This window comes from Cynara cardunculus, assembly GCF_001531365.2.
Source record: "Cynara cardunculus var. scolymus isolate 2C chromosome LG 3, CcrdV1, whole genome shotgun sequence".
In the NCBI taxonomy this organism is placed as follows: domain Eukaryota; kingdom Viridiplantae; phylum Streptophyta; class Magnoliopsida; order Asterales; family Asteraceae; genus Cynara; species Cynara cardunculus.
In genome coordinates this window covers 34,630,504-34,649,742 of record NC_037530.1, presented here as the reverse complement: position 1 = coordinate 34,649,742, position 19,239 = coordinate 34,630,504, and the positions used below count along the sequence as shown (strand labels likewise).

Here is a 19,239-nt window from a genome sequence, read left to right as displayed (position 1 = left end):
ATTTGGGGCACTCACCAAGATTCGTTTGGAGGAGTATTTGGAATTCTCGAGGCTCGGGGAACGCTATTCGTGTATGGAAAGATCCTTGGTTGCGCAATGAACGTAATGTGAGGATTGAAACACCAATCAAGGAGGAGTTGCACGACCTGCGAGGGCGAAATCTTTTCCTACCGAACACCCTTGATTGGAACGAAGTCAAGCTGCAACAACCACGGGATGTGAAGGGGATTTGTTACTGATCGAATTATCTGGCATGGAAGCCCAAACGAAGAGTAAACGGTGTTAGAACCAGTTTCTCAGTACTTGGTAAAAGGAAAATGGTCAAAAAATTGGCATGCAAATATCCCTCGTAAAGTTGGGAATTTCGCATGGAGAGCGGTCCGTAACGTATTGCCAACCTCCAAGCACGGGAAGTAACGGTGCCTTGCGATCGTATTCTTGGTGGAAAAACCTGTGGCACTTGTTTGTGGACTGCCCTTTTGCAAAGTAGGCATCTTGTTTAACTTCTTGTCCCGTGTCTTGTTTTCATTCTATGAACATGGTATGTTCTTTTTGGAAGCTCATCGATAAAAGGTTTCGATAGTATTTCCAAGAAGAAAAGCTGGTTCGTTTCATTTTGACGTTTTGGATAGGAAATATTTGGGGTAAACCATTTCATGATTTGATCGATTTCCACTCTACATTTTTCCAATTCCCTTTCGTAATAAACTTTTTCTTCCCAGAAAGTTAATTCGGGGGTGTATTTTTCAATTTCACGAGGAATGTGCTGATTGGAATGAATCTTTAATTTGTTACGACAGGTTAGAAATTTGAACGATCTGGTGCTCATGGATATCTGCAGGTTACACTGTTCATCGTCTTCAGAGTTTCTGAAATTGACAGTGATCACCGGCTTTGATTGAAAAAGAAGACGGATGTGTGGGCAATCAGTGATCATCAGAAAGACGGATCTCTAGTAATCAGTGATCATCTGATGTAAATTATCGCACAACTTTTAGGGTTTAAACATTTAATTTTAATACCCTATGATTTCATTAGCATGGCGGTGTGATGAAAAGCACAAATCAGATAAATAAATAGAAATAAGAAGATCATCATGTGGCCTTATATTTCGATCATAGAGATGAGAGTTAGCAAATTTTTCATGTGAATTCCGTAATATGCTTACATATTGTTCTGGAACAATGAACATTGATTTGATTTTTGTAGGGCTGGGGATGAGATTGCCATAAAAGCAATAAAGCATGCCATGAGAGCCCTTAGGAAGCGGCATTTGGAGGAGGAGGGAGCTCATGCTCCCGCTTTTACAGCAATTTCTAAACCTATTGCTTCTCAGGTTCCCTTTCTTATACTCCCAATATCAACATACAATGAAGCATCATAAATTTTTTCTACTTGGAACTTGATATGTGACATTTTCGTTTGTAGGGAGCTCCGACTACCCGTTTCTTGATTGCACACACTCTTGTAGCTTGCTCTCTTGTGTCTTTTAATAGGCCAAAAGGTCATAGATTTAATTAAAATCTCATTTAAGGTTATGTACCTAAATATACCTACATAATTTGCGATCACATTTATGGACATTATATCTTTGTGAGTTTTTTGGAAGGGAGGAAACAATAACTATACTCCTCCGTCCCAAAATAAATGTCTACACTACTATTTTAGTTTGTCCCAAAATAAGTGTCCCCTTTCAAAATGTCTACTTTCCCATTCTATCCATAATTATGTGATGGAGAAGATTTCTCTATAATTAATGGTAAAACTGTCATTTTGTTAATTAAAAAGTGTAATAATTATACATTTCTAAAAATGTATTTCATTGTGGATATTTATTTTGGGACGGAGGGAGTATTAACTTAGAGCAACTCCAATCGTATGCTAAAATAAAGTTTTTGCCAGTCTTTAAAACTTCAACTGACTGGCAAAGAGAGCTTAATTTTGCCGGTGATGGAGAGAATGGTAAAAATATGACTGCCTCCTGTTCAAACGGCATAAATGCCTGTGTGCTTGAAGATGAGGCGATTTTTGGTATCCATGGCCCCACCAATTTGCACTTCTTTTTGGTGCTAGGGTTGGAGTTGCTCTTAGCGGTGGGTTAAAGTGATATAGGATGTAGCTGCATGTGTTTTGCTTTCAATTGTATCGAGTAAGCTTCCTATAAGGGTAAAAGCTGATGACTGCAAGTTAACAAGGATGTCTTCACTGGATTGTGTAAAGTTCATTAATAGTTGTAAGTTCTTGGCTAGTGTCTTGTTCTTGATGCTTTAGAGAATACAATTTCTCTTACTGGTTTGCCAATTTTGCTCACCTCCACTCGAAAATCACTTTAGGAGCTGATCTTTAATTAGTAGTGTGAAGCAGGAGCCTGCACATCTCTGTTCCTATGTCACCGCCATTTAGTTGTCACCTTTATGAATGTCTCTATGCTAATTCTAGAAAGTATGAACAGCTTTGTAGTTTGTATTAGTCATTCATGGTTTCATATTTTTTGTTGCAGTATCTTACTTCTCCTTCCTTTCCACAAACATTACTTTACTATTTAGAAGGAATTGACAAGTTTCTGAACCATTTTACCCTTGTTTAATGCAATTGACAGAACGACTACATTTACAGTTCTTAGAAAATTGGGGATACTTTAGGAACTTCATAGTTGTCTTAATGTTTGAGTAAGTTACATAAATCATCCCTATGGTTTACTTAAACTCTAGGGATTGCCACTCAAGTTTTGAAATTACCTGAGCCCTTATCATTTCCATTTGCTTATACCCACTGTCCCTGGCCCAAACAGGTGTTAAGGCCATCCGTTAAGTGCCTCTCACGCGCTACTCACGAGAGAGGGCATTTCGGTCATTTTTTATTTTTTATATGAAGTAAAATTTATCGTACAAGTGTGTAAAGCATTTAAAGAAAACAAAAGAAAACCCACCCCCCTCCTTCCCCCTACACCACCTTTCTTCTGCACCTTCCAACTCAAAATAATCTCCCCCTTCCATCTCCGTCAACCTCCTCCACCTCCATCAACCCTTTCCACATGGAAGTACAAAGGAAGGCAGCTCCTTTGTGATCTTCTGACTTATGAAACAGTTCCTATGTGGAGGAAGGGACGTTGGTGGAAGGAGGAGGTGTAGGGACGGTGAGGGGAGGGACAGTGTTAATGAGGAGGTGCAGGGATGACTGTGGAAGGAGGTTCATGCTGTTAATGGATGGCCGTGAGGGAGGGGGTTGGGTTTTCTTTTGTTTTTATTTTTTAAAAAATGCTTTACACATGCGTATAGTTTAACTTATTTATTACAAAAGTTCAAATTGACCCAAATGCCTCATGCGAGGAGAACTTAATTGATGGAATTAACTCATGTTAGGCCAAGTGGGCGTAAGCAAATGGAAACAATAGGGGCTATGGTGTAATTGCGAATGGAGTGGGAACTCTTAGAGTTTCAGTAAACCACAATAATGATTTATATATTTACTCTAAAAAATAATGAAGCGGATGCTGAGACGGAAGGAGTATAAGCTAATGCTAGGTTAGGGTTCTTCTGATTCATTCACTTTCTAGATTCAGCTATTCTTATCCTCTTAATCATTCACTGTAACCTTATTCTCCGGACTCCGGGTACTTCTTTACTGTAAAAGTCAATTTACATAATTAACAAATGGTTAGATGAGCAAAATGTTTTTGTTAATTTCTATAGCAGACCCAATTCTAATTGTAAATTATAGAGATTTGCTCAACTCAGAAAATCATTGCATCTGTATTTGAGAACAAATAAGTCCACAGAAAGTCGATGCATCTCTATCCTCATCAGGGAATATGATAGCATCCCCCTTCCCCTCCCCATCCCCAACTAGGAACATGGATGACCAACAGGGAATCGAGGATTTTTCCCCATCTACACAGATACTTGTTTTATTGTATAATCAGAAACTTTAATCAACCAACTTTTATTTGTTGCTTTTGCACAAGTATAACATCAACACAGCAACATGTTATATTTTATATCGCTACAAGTTGAAACCAAAAGCATCCTACAAATCCAATGAAGTTTAACCAATAACATGAGTATACATCCAAAGTCTTCAATATATTACAACCATCTTTTGGAAATTTATACATCGAAGTTGTTACATCACTAAAAAAATTTGCATTAAAAATCAAACCAGTAATCCCATTTACGAGTTTTCCATCCTCGAATATCGATTATGTAGCAATATAACAAAAACATGGTAAAAATAACAAATTATCTGATCATAATCATAAAAAATGGTTGCATAATTACCTTTAACATTTGCATCATAATCAATATAACTGGTTGCATAGTTATTTGATATAAATGACGTATCTTCATCTAAAATAAACACATATATTAAATGAATTATAGAACATACGTAAATAGTAAAACAACTTAATCAAATAATTAAGATTTATGAATATAGATAATTACCCTTGTTAATAACTTTCCACAACCAACTTTATGAACACATTGAAGCTTCTATCGTATTTGGATGAAGTTAGATGCAATGTGGACTAATCAATTTTTCACTAGCACTAGATGCAAATTCAAAAGCAACAATAGACATGAATAACCAATATATTTTTAGCAATGACTTGCAAAATAGCACGTTGTCGCTTTTCACTTCCACCACAACAAAATATCAAAGTCTTGAGATTGGGGTTCTATCTTTTTTCTAAATAACGATCAAATTCAGTTATCAAAACGGATCAAGGAACTCTCTTCTTAGCCAAAATGTATCTTTTCAATCAGACAAATATCCATCACATGCCATTGCATCAACATTTGTAGAACCTGACCACAATCTTCAACCTATATTCTCTTTGTGCATTTTTTTACTGTATTTCTTCATCAAAACAACACAAATGTTTTTAATGTTGTAAATTTAATCCTTACAATCATTAGGGATATACAAGTAGAAAATAAAAATTCAATCATTTTCATCTTGTGTAAAAAATAGCAACAACAATCGTTAATTCATTCATTACACCCCAATACTGTCAAATTTATTGATCATTTCTGACGTCATATTACTAATAATGATATTATGAGATAAAAGGCAACACGATAATGTAAGTTTAATCTTACAAATTTTGGCAAGTACAAATTAGCCGTAGAATAACTTGCCTAGAAAATATTGAAATAAACATCATTAAACAACTTCTGTCTCCCAAAAATCCTCTTGAGCTTCTTCCTAACCTAGTGGGCTAGGCAAGGCCTTATATTGAGAGACACATGGTGTCAAACATGCAAACACATCTTTATATATATCAAATTCATTTTAAGCATCAAATAAGTTGTATTCCATCTAGTTGGACAATCAAACCTTATTTTTAAATGGCTACATGCCTTCTCAAATTTCTCGGTTTTTTTAGGGGTTGCTATCCAATAAGTCACCATTTCACGTACATTTTCTATTGCAATCTTTTTAGGGGTTGCGATCCAATAAGCCACCATTTCACATACATTTTCTATTGCAATCTTAATGACATCTAACCAATTTTCACACCAAGATTTTGAATAGGTGCACCAACGCATGTGAATATGGGTGCCATCATGCACCAACTTACTTAACTGCAATTTATCTTGATCTGACTTAATGAATCATTCAGCATACAGTTATCAACAATGATGTGGATAATTCTGTATCCAAATTCCAATTTCCATCACCGATGATAATTGTCAACGAATGATTCGTTAATCGGTAAGATTAAAGATGATATTTTGTAGTTAACGAAGTTGATGCATGATGACACTAATATTCACATGTGATGTTGTGTACATTTTCAAAATCTTGTTGCAAATATTGGGTCAGATGTCACTAAGTTTGCAATAGAAAGTGTACCTGAAAGTGTCTTATTAGACAACAACCCTTAAAAAGCCTAAGAAATTTGAGGAGCACATTTATGCAATAAAAGAAACATACTCCAAGAAAATAGGTTTGGATCACCCAACTAGATGGAATGCAACTTATTTGATGCTTAAAATAATTTTGATGTATAAAGATGTGTTTGCATGTTTAAAGTAATGTAAGTCTCAACATAAGAACTTGCCTAGTCCACTAGATTGGGAAAATGCTTTGGGAATTTGTGGGAGATTGGAGTTGTTTTATAGTGTTACTTCATTATTTTCTGAAGAAGGTATCAAACGCCTGATTTGTACTTCCAAAATTTGTGAGATCATCTAACATCATCGTTGGTAATATGACATCATAAATGATTGATAAATTCGATTAGTATTGGGGTGTAACTAATGGGTGTTACTGTTGTTGTTGTTGTTACCCACAATGATTGAATTTTATTTTCCATTTGTATATCCTCATGATTATAAGGAAATTAAGAACCTTTGTGTCGAGTTGGTGAATGATACCAAGAAAAGAATGCACAAAGTGATGTTAGATATTCTCTGGTGTTGAGTTCTACAAACGCAATAACATGCGATGGAAATTTTTTTGCTTGAGAAAGATATCTTTTGGCTAAGAGTCAAGTTCCTCAATTTGTTGTGCAAATTGAATCTGATTGTTATTTAGATGAATGAATTGAATCCAAATCTCAAGATTTGAGATGTTGTGATGCAGTGAAAGTGAAGAGCGACCAAGTATCCTATTTTGAAACTAAAGATATATTGACCATTCCTATCTCGTCTCTGTTGTTGCTTTAGAGTCTGCATTTAGTGCTAATGGAAGATTGATTAGTTCACATGGAAGCTGACTTCATCCGAGTACAATAGAGGTTTAAATGTGTTCATAAAGTTGGTTGTGTGAAATTATTAATAAGGGTAGTTATCTATATTCATAAATCTCAAATATTTGATTATTTTATTATTATTTATATATGTTCTATAATTTATTTAGTAACATCATTTTTGTTTATTTTGAAGGTATGCTGTTTACATCATATAATCTATGCAACCATTTTTAATAGTTAGTATAGAGGTTGAAGGTAATTATGCAACTATTTTTTATGATTGTGATCCGATAATTTACTATTTTTTTATTATATACCATCATTACATTGTTTTTGTTAGGCTAATCAATCTTCAAGGGTAGAAAACTTGTAAAGGGGATTATAGTACTTCTTTAATTGTTCGTTTATAAACTTTTGGTGATGTATATAATTTTATTAGATGGGTATAATATATTGAGAACATTGGATGTATGTTCATGTTATTGATTACTTTTCATTCTTCTGTAGGATGCTTTTTTGTTTTAATTTGTAGCAATGCACCAGACGACCAAATCTAACTAACCTTTGTTTGATGTTACTTTTGTGCAAGTGTAACAATTAAACTTTTTATGATTTTATACATAAAATGTCATGGTGGATGGGGAAAAATCTCCCATTCCCCGTTGGTTGTGCACCTCTAGTTGCTCTTGCTTTTTTGTATGTTTGTTTTTGCACCTCTTTGATTATTGGCTTGACGCCAGTCACATACTTTTTTTTAACCTCTGAGGTTCATGGAGCTATGAACATGCACCTGAGAGGCTTCCATGTTTCTACAACCTGAATTAACCATATATCTCATATCACTGCATATTGATGGTTGTCCATGGAGTTGAATATGTGGATATGATTTTTATTGTTACCATCATCTAATTTGAGCACTTCCTTTATACAACTGATTGCGTTTGTATATGCCACATGACATGAAGGGTATGGTGTGGAAGGATAAAGCAGAAACTCTTGAATCAGAGCTTCAGCAATGTTATAAAGCTCAAGCTCGACTATCTGAGCAGCTTGTTGTAGAAGTTGCGGAGTCCAGAGCTTCAAAAGCTTTAGTTCAGGAGAAAGAAGCCTTGATTCCTAGTCTTGAAAATAAGCTTTCTCAAGTAAGGTTGTCCTCTTTGCCCAACCGCATTGTTTAGGAGTGGAGGGAAATCATAAGGCATTCTCTTGGTGACTGGAATTACGCTTGTGCTGCAGGGATGAGTGTTCTCGTTTGACTGCGGTTTTGGAAGAAAAGACTAAAGCCCTAGAGTTGCTTATCGGTGAGAATCAGGAGCTCAGAGCTCAATATGAAGAAATGAGAGCTAGAGCCAACAATGCCGAGGCTGAAAACAAGACATTAGTCGATCGGTGGAATTTGCAGAAAATGGAGGATTCTAAACGCCTTAATGAGGTATAAGCTCATGCCACCAGCAATTTTATTCTTATGTCTGCCATTGTGATCTTTTTGCAAGTAATTCCTAATACAACCAGTAATTTTTTATCCGTGTTCGCTTGATTCTTGTAATTTTTCTGTCATTATTATTTTGGAATGTTGATGGCTCCTCTACGTGCCTGTATGACAAAATATTTTATCAATCATAACTTTGAAGTTCATGGGTTTAACTTCAGAAACTTTGCTGATACATGGATATCCGTCACTACAACAAAATCGACAATATAGGACGCCAAATATGTCTAAATGTTTTAATAGACTGGTTTATAGGATCTAACAAATTGTGAGTCCTATGTAAAAGTGTTACAATACGTTGATCGGACACTTTTGGGCGTCCTAACAAGTCTTTTAGGACACTTCCGAAATAAAACGTCCTATTAATTTTTTTATGACACTATTTGTAAAAATGTCTTATGAAAAGATGTTTTCATAGGACGCTTCTCCAAAGGGTGCTATAAAAAAGCTCATAGGATACTTTATTTCAAAAGAATCCTTGAAAACTTGTTAGAATGCTCATATACGTCTTAACATTCTTTGTAGCACCTTTATATAGGATGCGCAGTTGTTTGGTCCTGTAAAATCAAGTCTTATAAAGCAATCTATTAGGATATTTAGACATATTTGGTGTCCTATAAAGCGGATTCTGTTGTAGTGCATGAAGGAATGCATGCATCATCATCTCTAGAAATACGAATAAAGAAATACGAACACCATAAGTTGGCATCTTCTTTGTGTGGTTTGGGTGTGAATTATTTTTGAGAAAATTGAAGAGTGACCTTGCTTTCCTAGATGCCATAAATTTTCTTGTTTAATCAGGCTACTGCTCTATATGAAGATTTGCTTAGTAAGATCAAGGCTAGTGGTCTGGAGCAACTCGCCAGACAGCAAATTGATGGTGTGGCCCGTCGTAGCGAAGAAGGTGCTGAATACTATGTAGAATCAATTATACCTAAAATATGTAAGCACAGGATCGTAGCTCATGAAGGTGGCTGTGCATCCATAATTTTCGACAACAGTTCTGGAAAATTGATCAGTGGTGGGCAAGACCAGACTGTCAAAATTTGGGACACAAATACCGGGTTGCTAACTCGAACCTACCATGGTTGTTTAGGCTCGGTTCTTGATCTTGCCATCACTGATGATAATAGATGTGTAATTGCTGCAAGTAGCTCAAATAACCTGTATGTATGGGATGCAAATTCCGGACGGGTCCGCCATACCCTCACCGGCCATTTAGATAAAGTATGTGCGGTAGACGTGAGCAGGTTGTCGAGCCGCCATGTTGTGAGTTCATCTTACGACCGCACTATCAAATTATGGGATCTGAACAAAGGTTACTGCATCAACACTATTATATTCCCGAGTAACTGCAATGCGCTTTCTTTCAGTGCAGATGGCGAGACCATTTTTTCAGGCCATGTTGACGGACACCTGAGGTTATGGGATATACAGACGGGGAACCTACTGAGTGAGATTGCTGCACATTCTCTTGCTGTTACGTCTATTTGTCTGTCTAGAAATGGCAATAGAATACTGACTAGCGGGAGGGATAATTTGCACAATTTGTTCGATATAAGGAGTCTTGAAGTTTGTGGGAGGCTAGGAGCAAGTGGGAACAGAGTTTCGTCTAATTGGAGCAGATCGTGTATTAGTCCAGATGATAATTATGTTGCTGCTGGATCTGCCGATGGGTGTGTTCATGTGTGGTCGATATCTGAAGCTAACATAGTGAGCACACTGAAGGAACACACAGCTTCAGTACTATGTTGTTCTTGGAGTGGTCTTGGAAAACCCCTAGCCACCTCGGGCAGGAACGGAATCATCTGTATGTGGAGTCATTGACATGATGGATCGTCTTCTTAACGTGGCATTCATATAGCCCATTCTTTGAAAAGATATCTTGTTGGATTCTTTTGGCTTGTGTAAATATTGGTCTCACATGAGATACCCAAGCAGTCAATTGGCAAGATTGGGTGCATCCAGAACGAGGATATGCAGACAAATATCGTTTTTTCTTGGAATATTCTTGCAACCGTTGGTGTTTGAGGTCATCGTTTTTGGGTGACTGACAGGTGAAACCGTTGAAAGTACTTGTCTAACGAGTACAAGAACAAGGCTATTAAATTTGTTTCTTATATATTCAATCATATTTTAGTTTTAGATTTCTAGAGAGTTCACTTCTATTGTCATTCAATTCAATTTTGATGCACATAAATTGTTTCTTAGTTTGCTTGATTTTGCAGCATCCTTAAGTTAAGGCGGAATAATGTTTCTTTGCATAACCATTGATTCTGTTGAGATTGTTTTCTAATATTTTCAAGCTGAGATTGATATGAATTGTACTCAATCTTCAGTTTTTAACAGAATTCATGTCACTTTGCTTGTGACAAGTCTAAAGATTTTTACATATAATATAAAAATGTAACTCTTCTTCAAAAAAAGAGGGAGTATAATCCCTTTTATTTGCAAATCAAGCTAAGAATATTAACTTCCATAGGGTCATGAACATAAGAACCACTCATGAGCATGGGTTTTCTTTGTTACTTGCAAAAGATTGCTGTTGGAGACTGAAAAGTGAAAAGTATGCACCCTTTTCTCCTTTGGCTAGCAGATCATGATGAGAACCCTCTTCTACAACACTGCCATTGTCCATCACCACTATTTTATTTGATCTTTGTATCGTAGATAACCGATGAGCTATGATCACACATGTCCTACCAACCATGGTTTTCTCTATAGCATCTTGGACAATAGTCTCTGATCTAACATCTAATGCACTTGTTGCCTCATCCAACAGTAAGATGGCTGGATTTTTCAGGATTGCTCGGGCAATCGCAATCCTTTGCTTCTGCCCGCCTGATAACTGCATGCCTCTTTCTCCACAAACTGTATCGTACCCATCTTTCATGGAACTACACACGTAATTGATCACTGTTACTGATGTTTGAGTTAAGTAGAAGGCAAAAGGAAGAAGATTTTTGCTACAAGCTATATCTCGAACTAAAATAAGATAGAGAGTGTAATAGAAGATAAACCTTATAAATTCATGGATATTGGCAAGGCTTGCTGCTTGAATCATCTCAGCTTCTGTTGCATTCTCTTTCCCATATGCAATATTTTCTTTTACTGTACCTGCAAATAGGGTGGGCTCCTGGCCCACCCATGCAATAAATGACCGTAATGCTTTGAGGTTGTAACATTTGATGTCAATTCCGTCCACTTCCACAGAACCCTTTGTCGGGTCATAGAATCTCTGAATCATTCCAATAATTGTTGATTTTCCAGATCCACTTGTTCCAACAAGAGCTGCAACTTCTCCAGCTTCGATCTTCAAGCTCAAACCGTTAAGGACCATCTTTGTTGGTCTCGTCAGGTAAACAAAGTCCACCTCTCTTAGTTGTATCTGCCCATTTATCCTTGTTGGGTTAAGAGCATCATGCTTTAATGGGTCCATCTTGCCATCTCTTTTTAAAATTGTAAAGATCGATTTTAAGGCATTTGTTCCCACAGACAAATCCTCAGTCATGCTCCCTGCCTCAGCGATTAGTATCCCTGCTGTTACCACAATGTAGAATGTTTGGAACATGTGCTTGTATGTGATATCACCCTGGTACAAGAGCTTCCCTCCATACCAGTAAAGCACAGCTATATTAGTGGTCGTTAGGAATTGTCGAGTGAACAAAGCCATCCCTGCATACAAAGGTTGCTTTTGGCTCTCTTTCTTGGGGCCTTTCTGTGTATCTTCATATAATCTCATAACCTGCTCTTGGGAGTAATATGCAGTTATAATTCTGTGATTACCAACAGCCTCACTTGCTATTCCACTGCTCTTGTTCTGTGCATGCAGTATTTTCTTGGACATGTTCCTTGTCATCACTAATTTCAAGTAGAAACTGCCAACGATGAATAGTTGCAAAGAGATAGCTACAAGAGCTAGTCTCCAAGACAATAACAATCCCCAAGTGATTGCTAAAATAGAGGCTGAGATTGACTGGGCGAAGAATGCCAATCGGTCCGCCACAAGATTCCTTACCATTAGTGTATCCGTAGAAAGTCTTGAACAGAGGGCTCCAGTACTGTTGTTTTCTTGATCAAACCACTCAATCTCAAAACTCATGATCCTTTCAAACATTGCTAATCTGATCTTCTTTGTTAAAGTTTCTCCCATCACTCCAAAAAAGTAATGCTGAATCACACTGGCAATGATAGCAGAGGCAGATATGGCTATGAATGCATAACATAATGTTCTTGTTTGAGACCTGATTTCATCATGATCTTTGAGAAAAAATATAGATAGCATTGCTGCTTGAAAGAGAGCAATCAATGGTTGAACCGATCCACTAATAAGAGCACCAATGCTGCCCATTAGAGTTGACTTCCATTCAGGTGCAGTCATCTGCATCAGGTGCCACCAGGATGGACGTATGTATTCTTCATCTGACTGTTGGTTCTTCACTTCTTTGAGATGGGATCCAGTTAGTTTTTGTCCGTTTATTGTTTCTTCTGCCATAGTTGTAGCATCTCTACCTGGAGATTCTAGGATTTTCACTCCAATTCCTTCAGATGGTGGTTGAGTTTTACCATCCACGACCATTGTCTTCAGTTGCGACACCATGATCGAGTATGATCCACAAGTATTACGAGTTAGTTCGTCATGTGAACCAGACTCTATTACTTCCCCTGATTTAATAACAACAATTAAGTCTGCATGGCGGATAGCATATAAACAATGTGCAATGACTATTGTTGTTCTTCCAACTGAGGCATGAGTCAAAGCTTCCTGTACTGCCTTCTCAGAATGTGAGTCCAGAGAACTAGTGGCTTCATCCAGAAGCAAGATTTTCGGTTCTCTAAGCAGTGCCCTTGCAATGGAAATCCGTTGCTTCTGCCCTCCTGACATCTGAGTTCCCAATTCTCCGACCTTAGTAAAGTAGGATAGAAGATTAGCATCTTTTACGATATTTTGGTAGTTGCAGAAATATACAGAAAGGAAAGTAAACATGGTATATCACATTATTACTTTGGGGGGGGGGGGGGGGGCGCAGAAAACATCTTCTTTGATGTTTAATTCTAGGAAGGGTGGAAAGGGACATGGACCTCCACCATTTCTTTTTGGTAACTGTGGATGTCCAGGCCAGCTTGCGCGCACCTTGACTAATCCCACGGGGCCCTGACGATAACAGCGAGGAAAATCCTCATTGGCCCTGAGGAGACTTGAAGTGGTGCCTTATGGGAGGAGTGTCCCAAGGCCTAGCCTCTATTTGCAAGTCGAGCTGGCCCTCAAGGTTTGATACATCACAAAACGGAAGTGTTTTGGGACAATATACATTTTGCTATTCTATAAAGCGATGTACTATGTTCACGAAATGCACATGAGCAATGCCAGCAGATTGAAGTAGTACTTACCAGTGTATTGTACCCATTAGGTAGTTGTGTGATGAAGTTGTGTGCGTTGGATTTTTTAGCTGCTTCAACGATCTCCTCGTCTGTCGCACCCTCTTTGCCGAATATAATATTCTCCTTGATCGAGGTTGCAAAAAGTATAGGCTCCTGGCTTACTAAACCTAGCTGACTACGTAACCACTTTAACTGGAGCGACTTTATGCTAATTCCATCAAGTAATATCCCCCCCTCAGTGGGATCATAGAATCTTTCTAGCAGATTGATCACTGTTGACTTACCGGAGCCACTGTGACCAACCAATCCAACAGTTTGGTAGGCCTTCAGCTTGAGGTTGAATTTTTTTAGAACCAAGCTTTCTGGTCTTGATGGGTATGCAAAGTCAATATCTCTGAACTCCAACTCACCTTTAACCGCAGATATGGTTTCACCTTGCTCATCTGTTGAGTCTATGCTTGGAACCCTGTCTATCATTTTGCTAACAAGAGCTGCTGAAATCTTGGCTTCAGCAAAATGCTTTATATTCATCAATGAAGCTCCAAGACCACTGGAGAATGATTTAGTGAAAGTTATATTTAGTTTCTTTGTTATGTTTTGTTATAAGCTCTAGGAAGATAAAGGATATTAGTCATATACTTACAATCCTCCATAGACAATGCATACACCAGCACTGAGAATATCTCCACCTTTGATTCCCTTTTCAATGACCAAGATGCTCCCATACCAACTCATAAGTGCAAAAATAGCAAATATGATTCCAATGCTACCGAAAGCCATTCCCTTCAATAGACCTTGTTTAATCCCAAGGGTTAGGGTCGGTCCTAATGCAGTTGAAAACCGATTCACCATCCTTTCCTCTCCTGCATATGAATGAACTGTCTTAATTGAAGAAAAGGCCTGCTCTGCTATCCCTCCAGCAACTGCATAAGCTTCCTGTAGCTTCTCTTCGTTTTTGGCTAAAAGAGTTCCGTAGACTACTCCTGGAAGAATCAGCACAAACATAGCAGGGAGGGCCACAATAGCTAATCTCCAACAGAGGTACATAGCAGTTAATTCAGCTGTTGCGAACATCCATAGATTCGCAATGAAGTCCGGAATCTGTCTCAGTGTTAGAATAATTTTTTTTAGATATACCATGCAAGAAGTATGTTGGAACTGACAAAAGGGTCATTGGCCCATGGTATCCGGGGAACTGGTAGATCCCAGCCTCCCTAGAGGCCGGGGGTTCAAGCACCGAAGGTGAGGTGGATGTGTGAGTTTTGTCGTATATAAATATATACTTCAAAAGAAAAGTATGTTGAAACTGGTGCAGAGAAGTTACAAGACCTTTTCACTAAGAACTCCTTGAATGTTTATTGAGATATCAGTTGAGATATTTGTGACTACACGGGATGCTTCAAGAGTATTATCGAAGTAACCAATTTCTTGCCGTAGAACTGCTTTTAAATATTTAATGCGCATCCGTGATGATTGCCTTTCTGCAGTATGTCCCCAACAGAACCCTTCTGTTGAATGTCAACGCATGATTACAGAACTTTTGTTATTTTTGCAGATGAAGATTATAATATAAAGATGCTTAAATTTAGGAAACTTGTTACTCTGAGGACAGTTATTGTAAAGTTAAGTTATTTTGATGTGCTTATTTCATAAATGAGAATTACTTCCATCCTGGATTATCTCTTCAAAAGATTTGCTGATCTATAACTCTCTGTTTATTACATTTGCTAAATCAGAGAATACTCTTTATCAGAAAGTAAATGGTTTCAGATACCGTCATGTTTCTATGATACAAAGTTATGTGAATGGGTCCCTGTGGCTTTAGCCTCGGGGGTAAGAAGATGTATCTTGCATAATGAATGGTGATATATCATGTTTCAGGAGTTCTCCATAACGAATTGCTCAAAATCAATGAGATCTGAAACTCTCTTCTATTATTTATTTAGGAAACATCATCTTTCTACTTATTTATTCAGCCAACATCATATTTCTACTTCTTCACAGAAATAGCCGCTCTACTCTTCGGTGATAGAGGCCACATATGTGTACATCTCACCCCCAGACCCCACCTCTGGGTAGGACATACCAGGTTTGTTTGGTTTGGTTAATCTTTCTACTTAATCATTTCTGTCTATTAATCAAATGTAATAAGCTCTTTTTACACTACTCTATAAAAGAAGATGAAAGTACCTATAAATGCTCCTGAACCCACAACAATAGCAACATACATGTAGGTGAGTGCATACTGCAAAAAGAAACAAACTTAATCACATAACAACATGCAACATGATGATTTGTAGACAACAAACATTATTAGTTGCAATTATTATCTTTTAATGCTGAACTAACCTGATTTATATCAGCAGGGTTTATGGAAGCCATAGATGCATAGCTATTCGTCATTCGACTGAGGACTAACATGATCAACGACATACTTAATCCATTTGCAATGCACCCTGCTGTCCCCAAAGTCATTAAAACAATATCTACCCAATCTGCATGTTCTGCAATCGTTCCTAATAACCCTGGTGGCATCCTCCTCTTCTCGCTGCTTTCAGGTTTGCTTGATGATACATTGTCTTTTTCCATTCTCTGGGCAAACTTTTCCATCTGATCTGTTCTTTTGGATCTTGTCTCATGAACTAATCATGTTTTCACCTTCTTTCTGTTGTCTTCTATTTCCTTTTGTGTATTTATAGATGCTTTAGTTTTCCTTTCTCCTTTAGATGGTGACATACACCATATGCCAAATCATGTTGTGTTACAAAAAAGCATATTCTTTACCGTTTAAGAGGTGGTTTTATTTCTGCTTTTGTTACATGCTACTTGGAAGAATATGTAGAACCCCATTAGATTATTTTTCAATAAAACCCTTTAGGAGAGAAGGGAGAAATGGTCCAACTCTACCCTGTGTGGAACTCCAACACGAGGCTAAAAGACACAGATTGTCCATAGTAGCTAGACAAACACGACTCTGATACCATGTGAGAATATGTGAAACCTCATTAGATTACTCTACAAAGGAGCTCTTGAGATTAGAAGGGAAGTTCCAACATATCTATCTATCTCTATATATATATAAGAAATGGTTCAAGGTTTAGCTGATGTGGGATTCTAACACTACTGAACAAACACTTGAGACAAGGTCGTATGCTTGGATTAGATTTACAAAGGTATTATCTAGAAGCTGTACTATGCTGGCAAACTTGTGATGTATTATGTAAGATACCTTTGGCCTTTGCCGTTATATACGATGTGGAACTGTTATCTGATCCATGGCTTTATGTGGGAATCATTCATATACATTGGTTTTAAATGCCCAAAGTTGGTGGTTAATGGTTTGTCCGTTTGGGGCTGCCGGCTGGCAACTAGATCCTGTTGATACTTTGAAGTGGTTTAGGTATATGCACACATGTCAATATGCTCTTTTATGTGCTCTGTGCCAGTTCTCAAGTGGTACAGTTTGAAGGTCTACGAGGGTGTGTCGATGGGGACAGAAGTTTCATCCCTCGAGTGCGTTTCAGGATCTTCTAGAAAAATATGTGATTTGGACGACTTAAAGAGTTTAGGATCCTTGGCAATTGGATGGGGCATTTTCATGAGTGAGGTTCTTCATGGAAACACATGTTATACTTTTTGGAGTAGAAGACATGTCTGTATATATCTCAATTCTCAACCTGCTTTCGAGTGAGATTCACTGATTTCGTTTGGTTTTCATCTATGTATTATTGATGGTTCTAGTGTTATCGATAATTTTTTATGTAATTGAGATTTATATGAGACCAAGGGGGTAAGGTTAAGCTATAACACAAGCAAATTTGATCCCGAAACCGGAGAGTAGTTGGGTCATGGGGTCGTGCCGCCTTGCGTGCCACTTGAGGCATTGAGATTGGAGCAATGATCTGAAGTCACACTAATAAGCGATGTTGATCAACTTGTTTATCCAGGTAACTAGAAATTGTTCTTATCTGTTGGTGGTTATTTGGTTACCTTTTTAGTGCCAAAGTAACTACCTTCGTGCCAAAATGATTGTTGGTTGACGTTTATATAGGATTTCGTTCTCTTCAAACATATGAAACACAACAGATTCTCTATGTTTTACTCTCGTTTTTTGCTTAAAATCAGTAGTATAGTTTTGCATCATCCCACAATTATACGATTGATAATACTACTTCTGGGAAATGTTCTCACACGATCCGAAGTTTGATCCAAGGATTTTTATTGATCTATCATGACACTGAATTTAGTCGATTGAACGTAGGAAAACGTCGAATGTAAACTCAAAAGACCACGGGCTTGTTAAAAACCCGTCTTAAAGCTCATTTTCTGTAAGTTGTTTTTCTATATTTCCATTATTTTCTTCAGGCATGGATTTTTCGTGCTTTTATCAAAGCATTCTGATATGGTTATATTCGTAAATTTGCTAACTTATTGATAATAACTATGGATCCTCTGACTCCCAATCGGGTTGCCTTCCCATGTCTCAAAACGGGTCGCCATTTCGCGGAACCGAATTCATACTTTGTAGAATTCTTTTATAACTTCAAACTAAAAATCCGATTGGAAATTTTCTTGTCCAACATATTCTTCACGTTGATTCGTTCGGCTGTTCAGTCTTTTTAGATAAAAGGAATGAGAAAAACAAGAAAGCCAATCCGAAAGAGAATGAATCAAAAAGGCAAAACAAGAAACAACACGTCAACAAGAAAAGGATATAAACAGAAAGAGTCCCTCGTTACGAATATTAATGTTTAAATCTAAAAGAAATTATCGTTTCTATGCAACATCCAAAAATAGATATCACAAAAATTTAGAAAAAAATATTTGATAATTTTAAAATAAATTACTTTATAATATCTATTTTGATAAGCTATTTTAAATATCAAATTCAATGTAAGATTTGATATGCTATTTTAAATTTGGTATTTGATATCGTCAAGATGGTTAGATATTTGGTCGTCTTTCAAAGTAATTTATTTCTAATAAAGAAAAGTAATTAAAAAATAAATGAATAATTTTTTTTGATTAATCTGGATATCCAACCCGTTATGCGAGCCGACTAATCCTAGGGCTACCACCTGCTTTGCAGATAGCCTGGAGTCACCGCATTTGAACCTCCGTGGCTACAAGGGGATTTCTATTTCTCATTGGATTTGAACCTGATACCTCCTGGTACTTAAAAAAAAAGAATCTATATACTTTAAATGTGAGTCATTGGTCTCATAGAAGATCAAATATTTAAACCTCACCAAAAGTGAGAAGGGTGTGTGAGTTTATTTGTTCTATTTGTCGTATACAAATATTATATACTTCAAAAAAAATCTTCTAGGACACTTCCAACAGGTGTGCTATAATGCCTCTTATCTTTCTCCAAACTTGGAGATTTATTCATTCTCTTATTTTTTTAATTTATTTTAGAGTAGAGTTTAACATAATTACAGGAACAAACTTATTTCAGATCCTAAAAAAGAGGAGTGCTAATGACACCCCTTAGTAGGGGATGTTGATTGCCTGGAAATTGTGTAAATCATTTTTTTTATAAACATCAACTCAATTAATTATATATTTATATTTTATTAATTTTGTTTTATTTTATATACTTACATTAGAAAAATATATATTATTTTATTATTTTTATGTTACTTTATTATTTTATACTTTTCGTTTTATA

At 36.9% G+C, this 19,239-nt stretch overlaps 2 protein-coding genes across 2 annotated transcripts; one reads left to right on the top strand and one right to left on the bottom strand.

Annotated features, from left to right (window-relative positions):
* Window positions 1-906: 906 nt before the first annotated feature.
* Window positions 907-10,486, top strand: LOC112508856 (autophagy-related protein 16-like). Its single transcript, XM_025113658.1, has 5 exons — window positions 907-975; window positions 1,210-1,336; window positions 7,663-7,844; window positions 7,934-8,129; window positions 8,988-10,486. Coding segments are annotated over exons 1-5 (1,533 nt in total). The 5' UTR covers window positions 907-973; the 3' UTR covers window positions 10,014-10,486.
* A 203-nt stretch (window positions 10,487-10,689) lies between these two features.
* Window positions 10,690-16,157, bottom strand: LOC112509188 (putative multidrug resistance protein). Its single transcript, XM_025114042.1, has 7 exons — window positions 15,918-16,157; window positions 15,759-15,813; window positions 14,898-15,076; window positions 14,212-14,669; window positions 13,578-14,118; window positions 11,207-13,092; window positions 10,690-11,083 (listed from the first exon to the last, which is right to left on the bottom strand). The coding sequence occupies exons 1-7, from the start codon at window positions 16,155-16,157 to the stop codon at window positions 10,690-10,692; spliced, it is 3,753 nt and encodes a 1,250-aa protein (XP_024969810.1).
* Window positions 16,158-19,239: the final 3,082 nt, after the last annotated feature.

Coding starts and splice junctions, on each gene's coding strand:
- LOC112508856 (XM_025113658.1), top strand. Junction 1,337..7,662: donor CTAAACCTATTGCTTCTCAG/GTTCCCTTTCTT, acceptor CATGACATGAAG/GGTATGGTGTGGAAGGATAA. Junction 7,845..7,933: donor AATAAGCTTTCTCAAGTAAG/GTTGTCCTCTTT, acceptor CTTGTGCTGCAG/GGATGAGTGTTCTCGTTTGA.
- LOC112509188 (XM_025114042.1), bottom strand. CDS start 16,157: ATGGAAAAAGACAATGTATCATCAAGCAAACCTGAAAGCAGCGAGAAG. Junction 14,119..14,211: donor TGCATTGTCTATGGAGGATT/GTAAGTATATGA, acceptor ATCATTCTCCAG/TGGTCTTGGAGCTTCATTGA. Junction 11,084..11,206: donor AATATCCATGAATTTATAAG/GTTTATCTTCTA, acceptor TTACGTGTGTAG/TTCCATGAAAGATGGGTACG.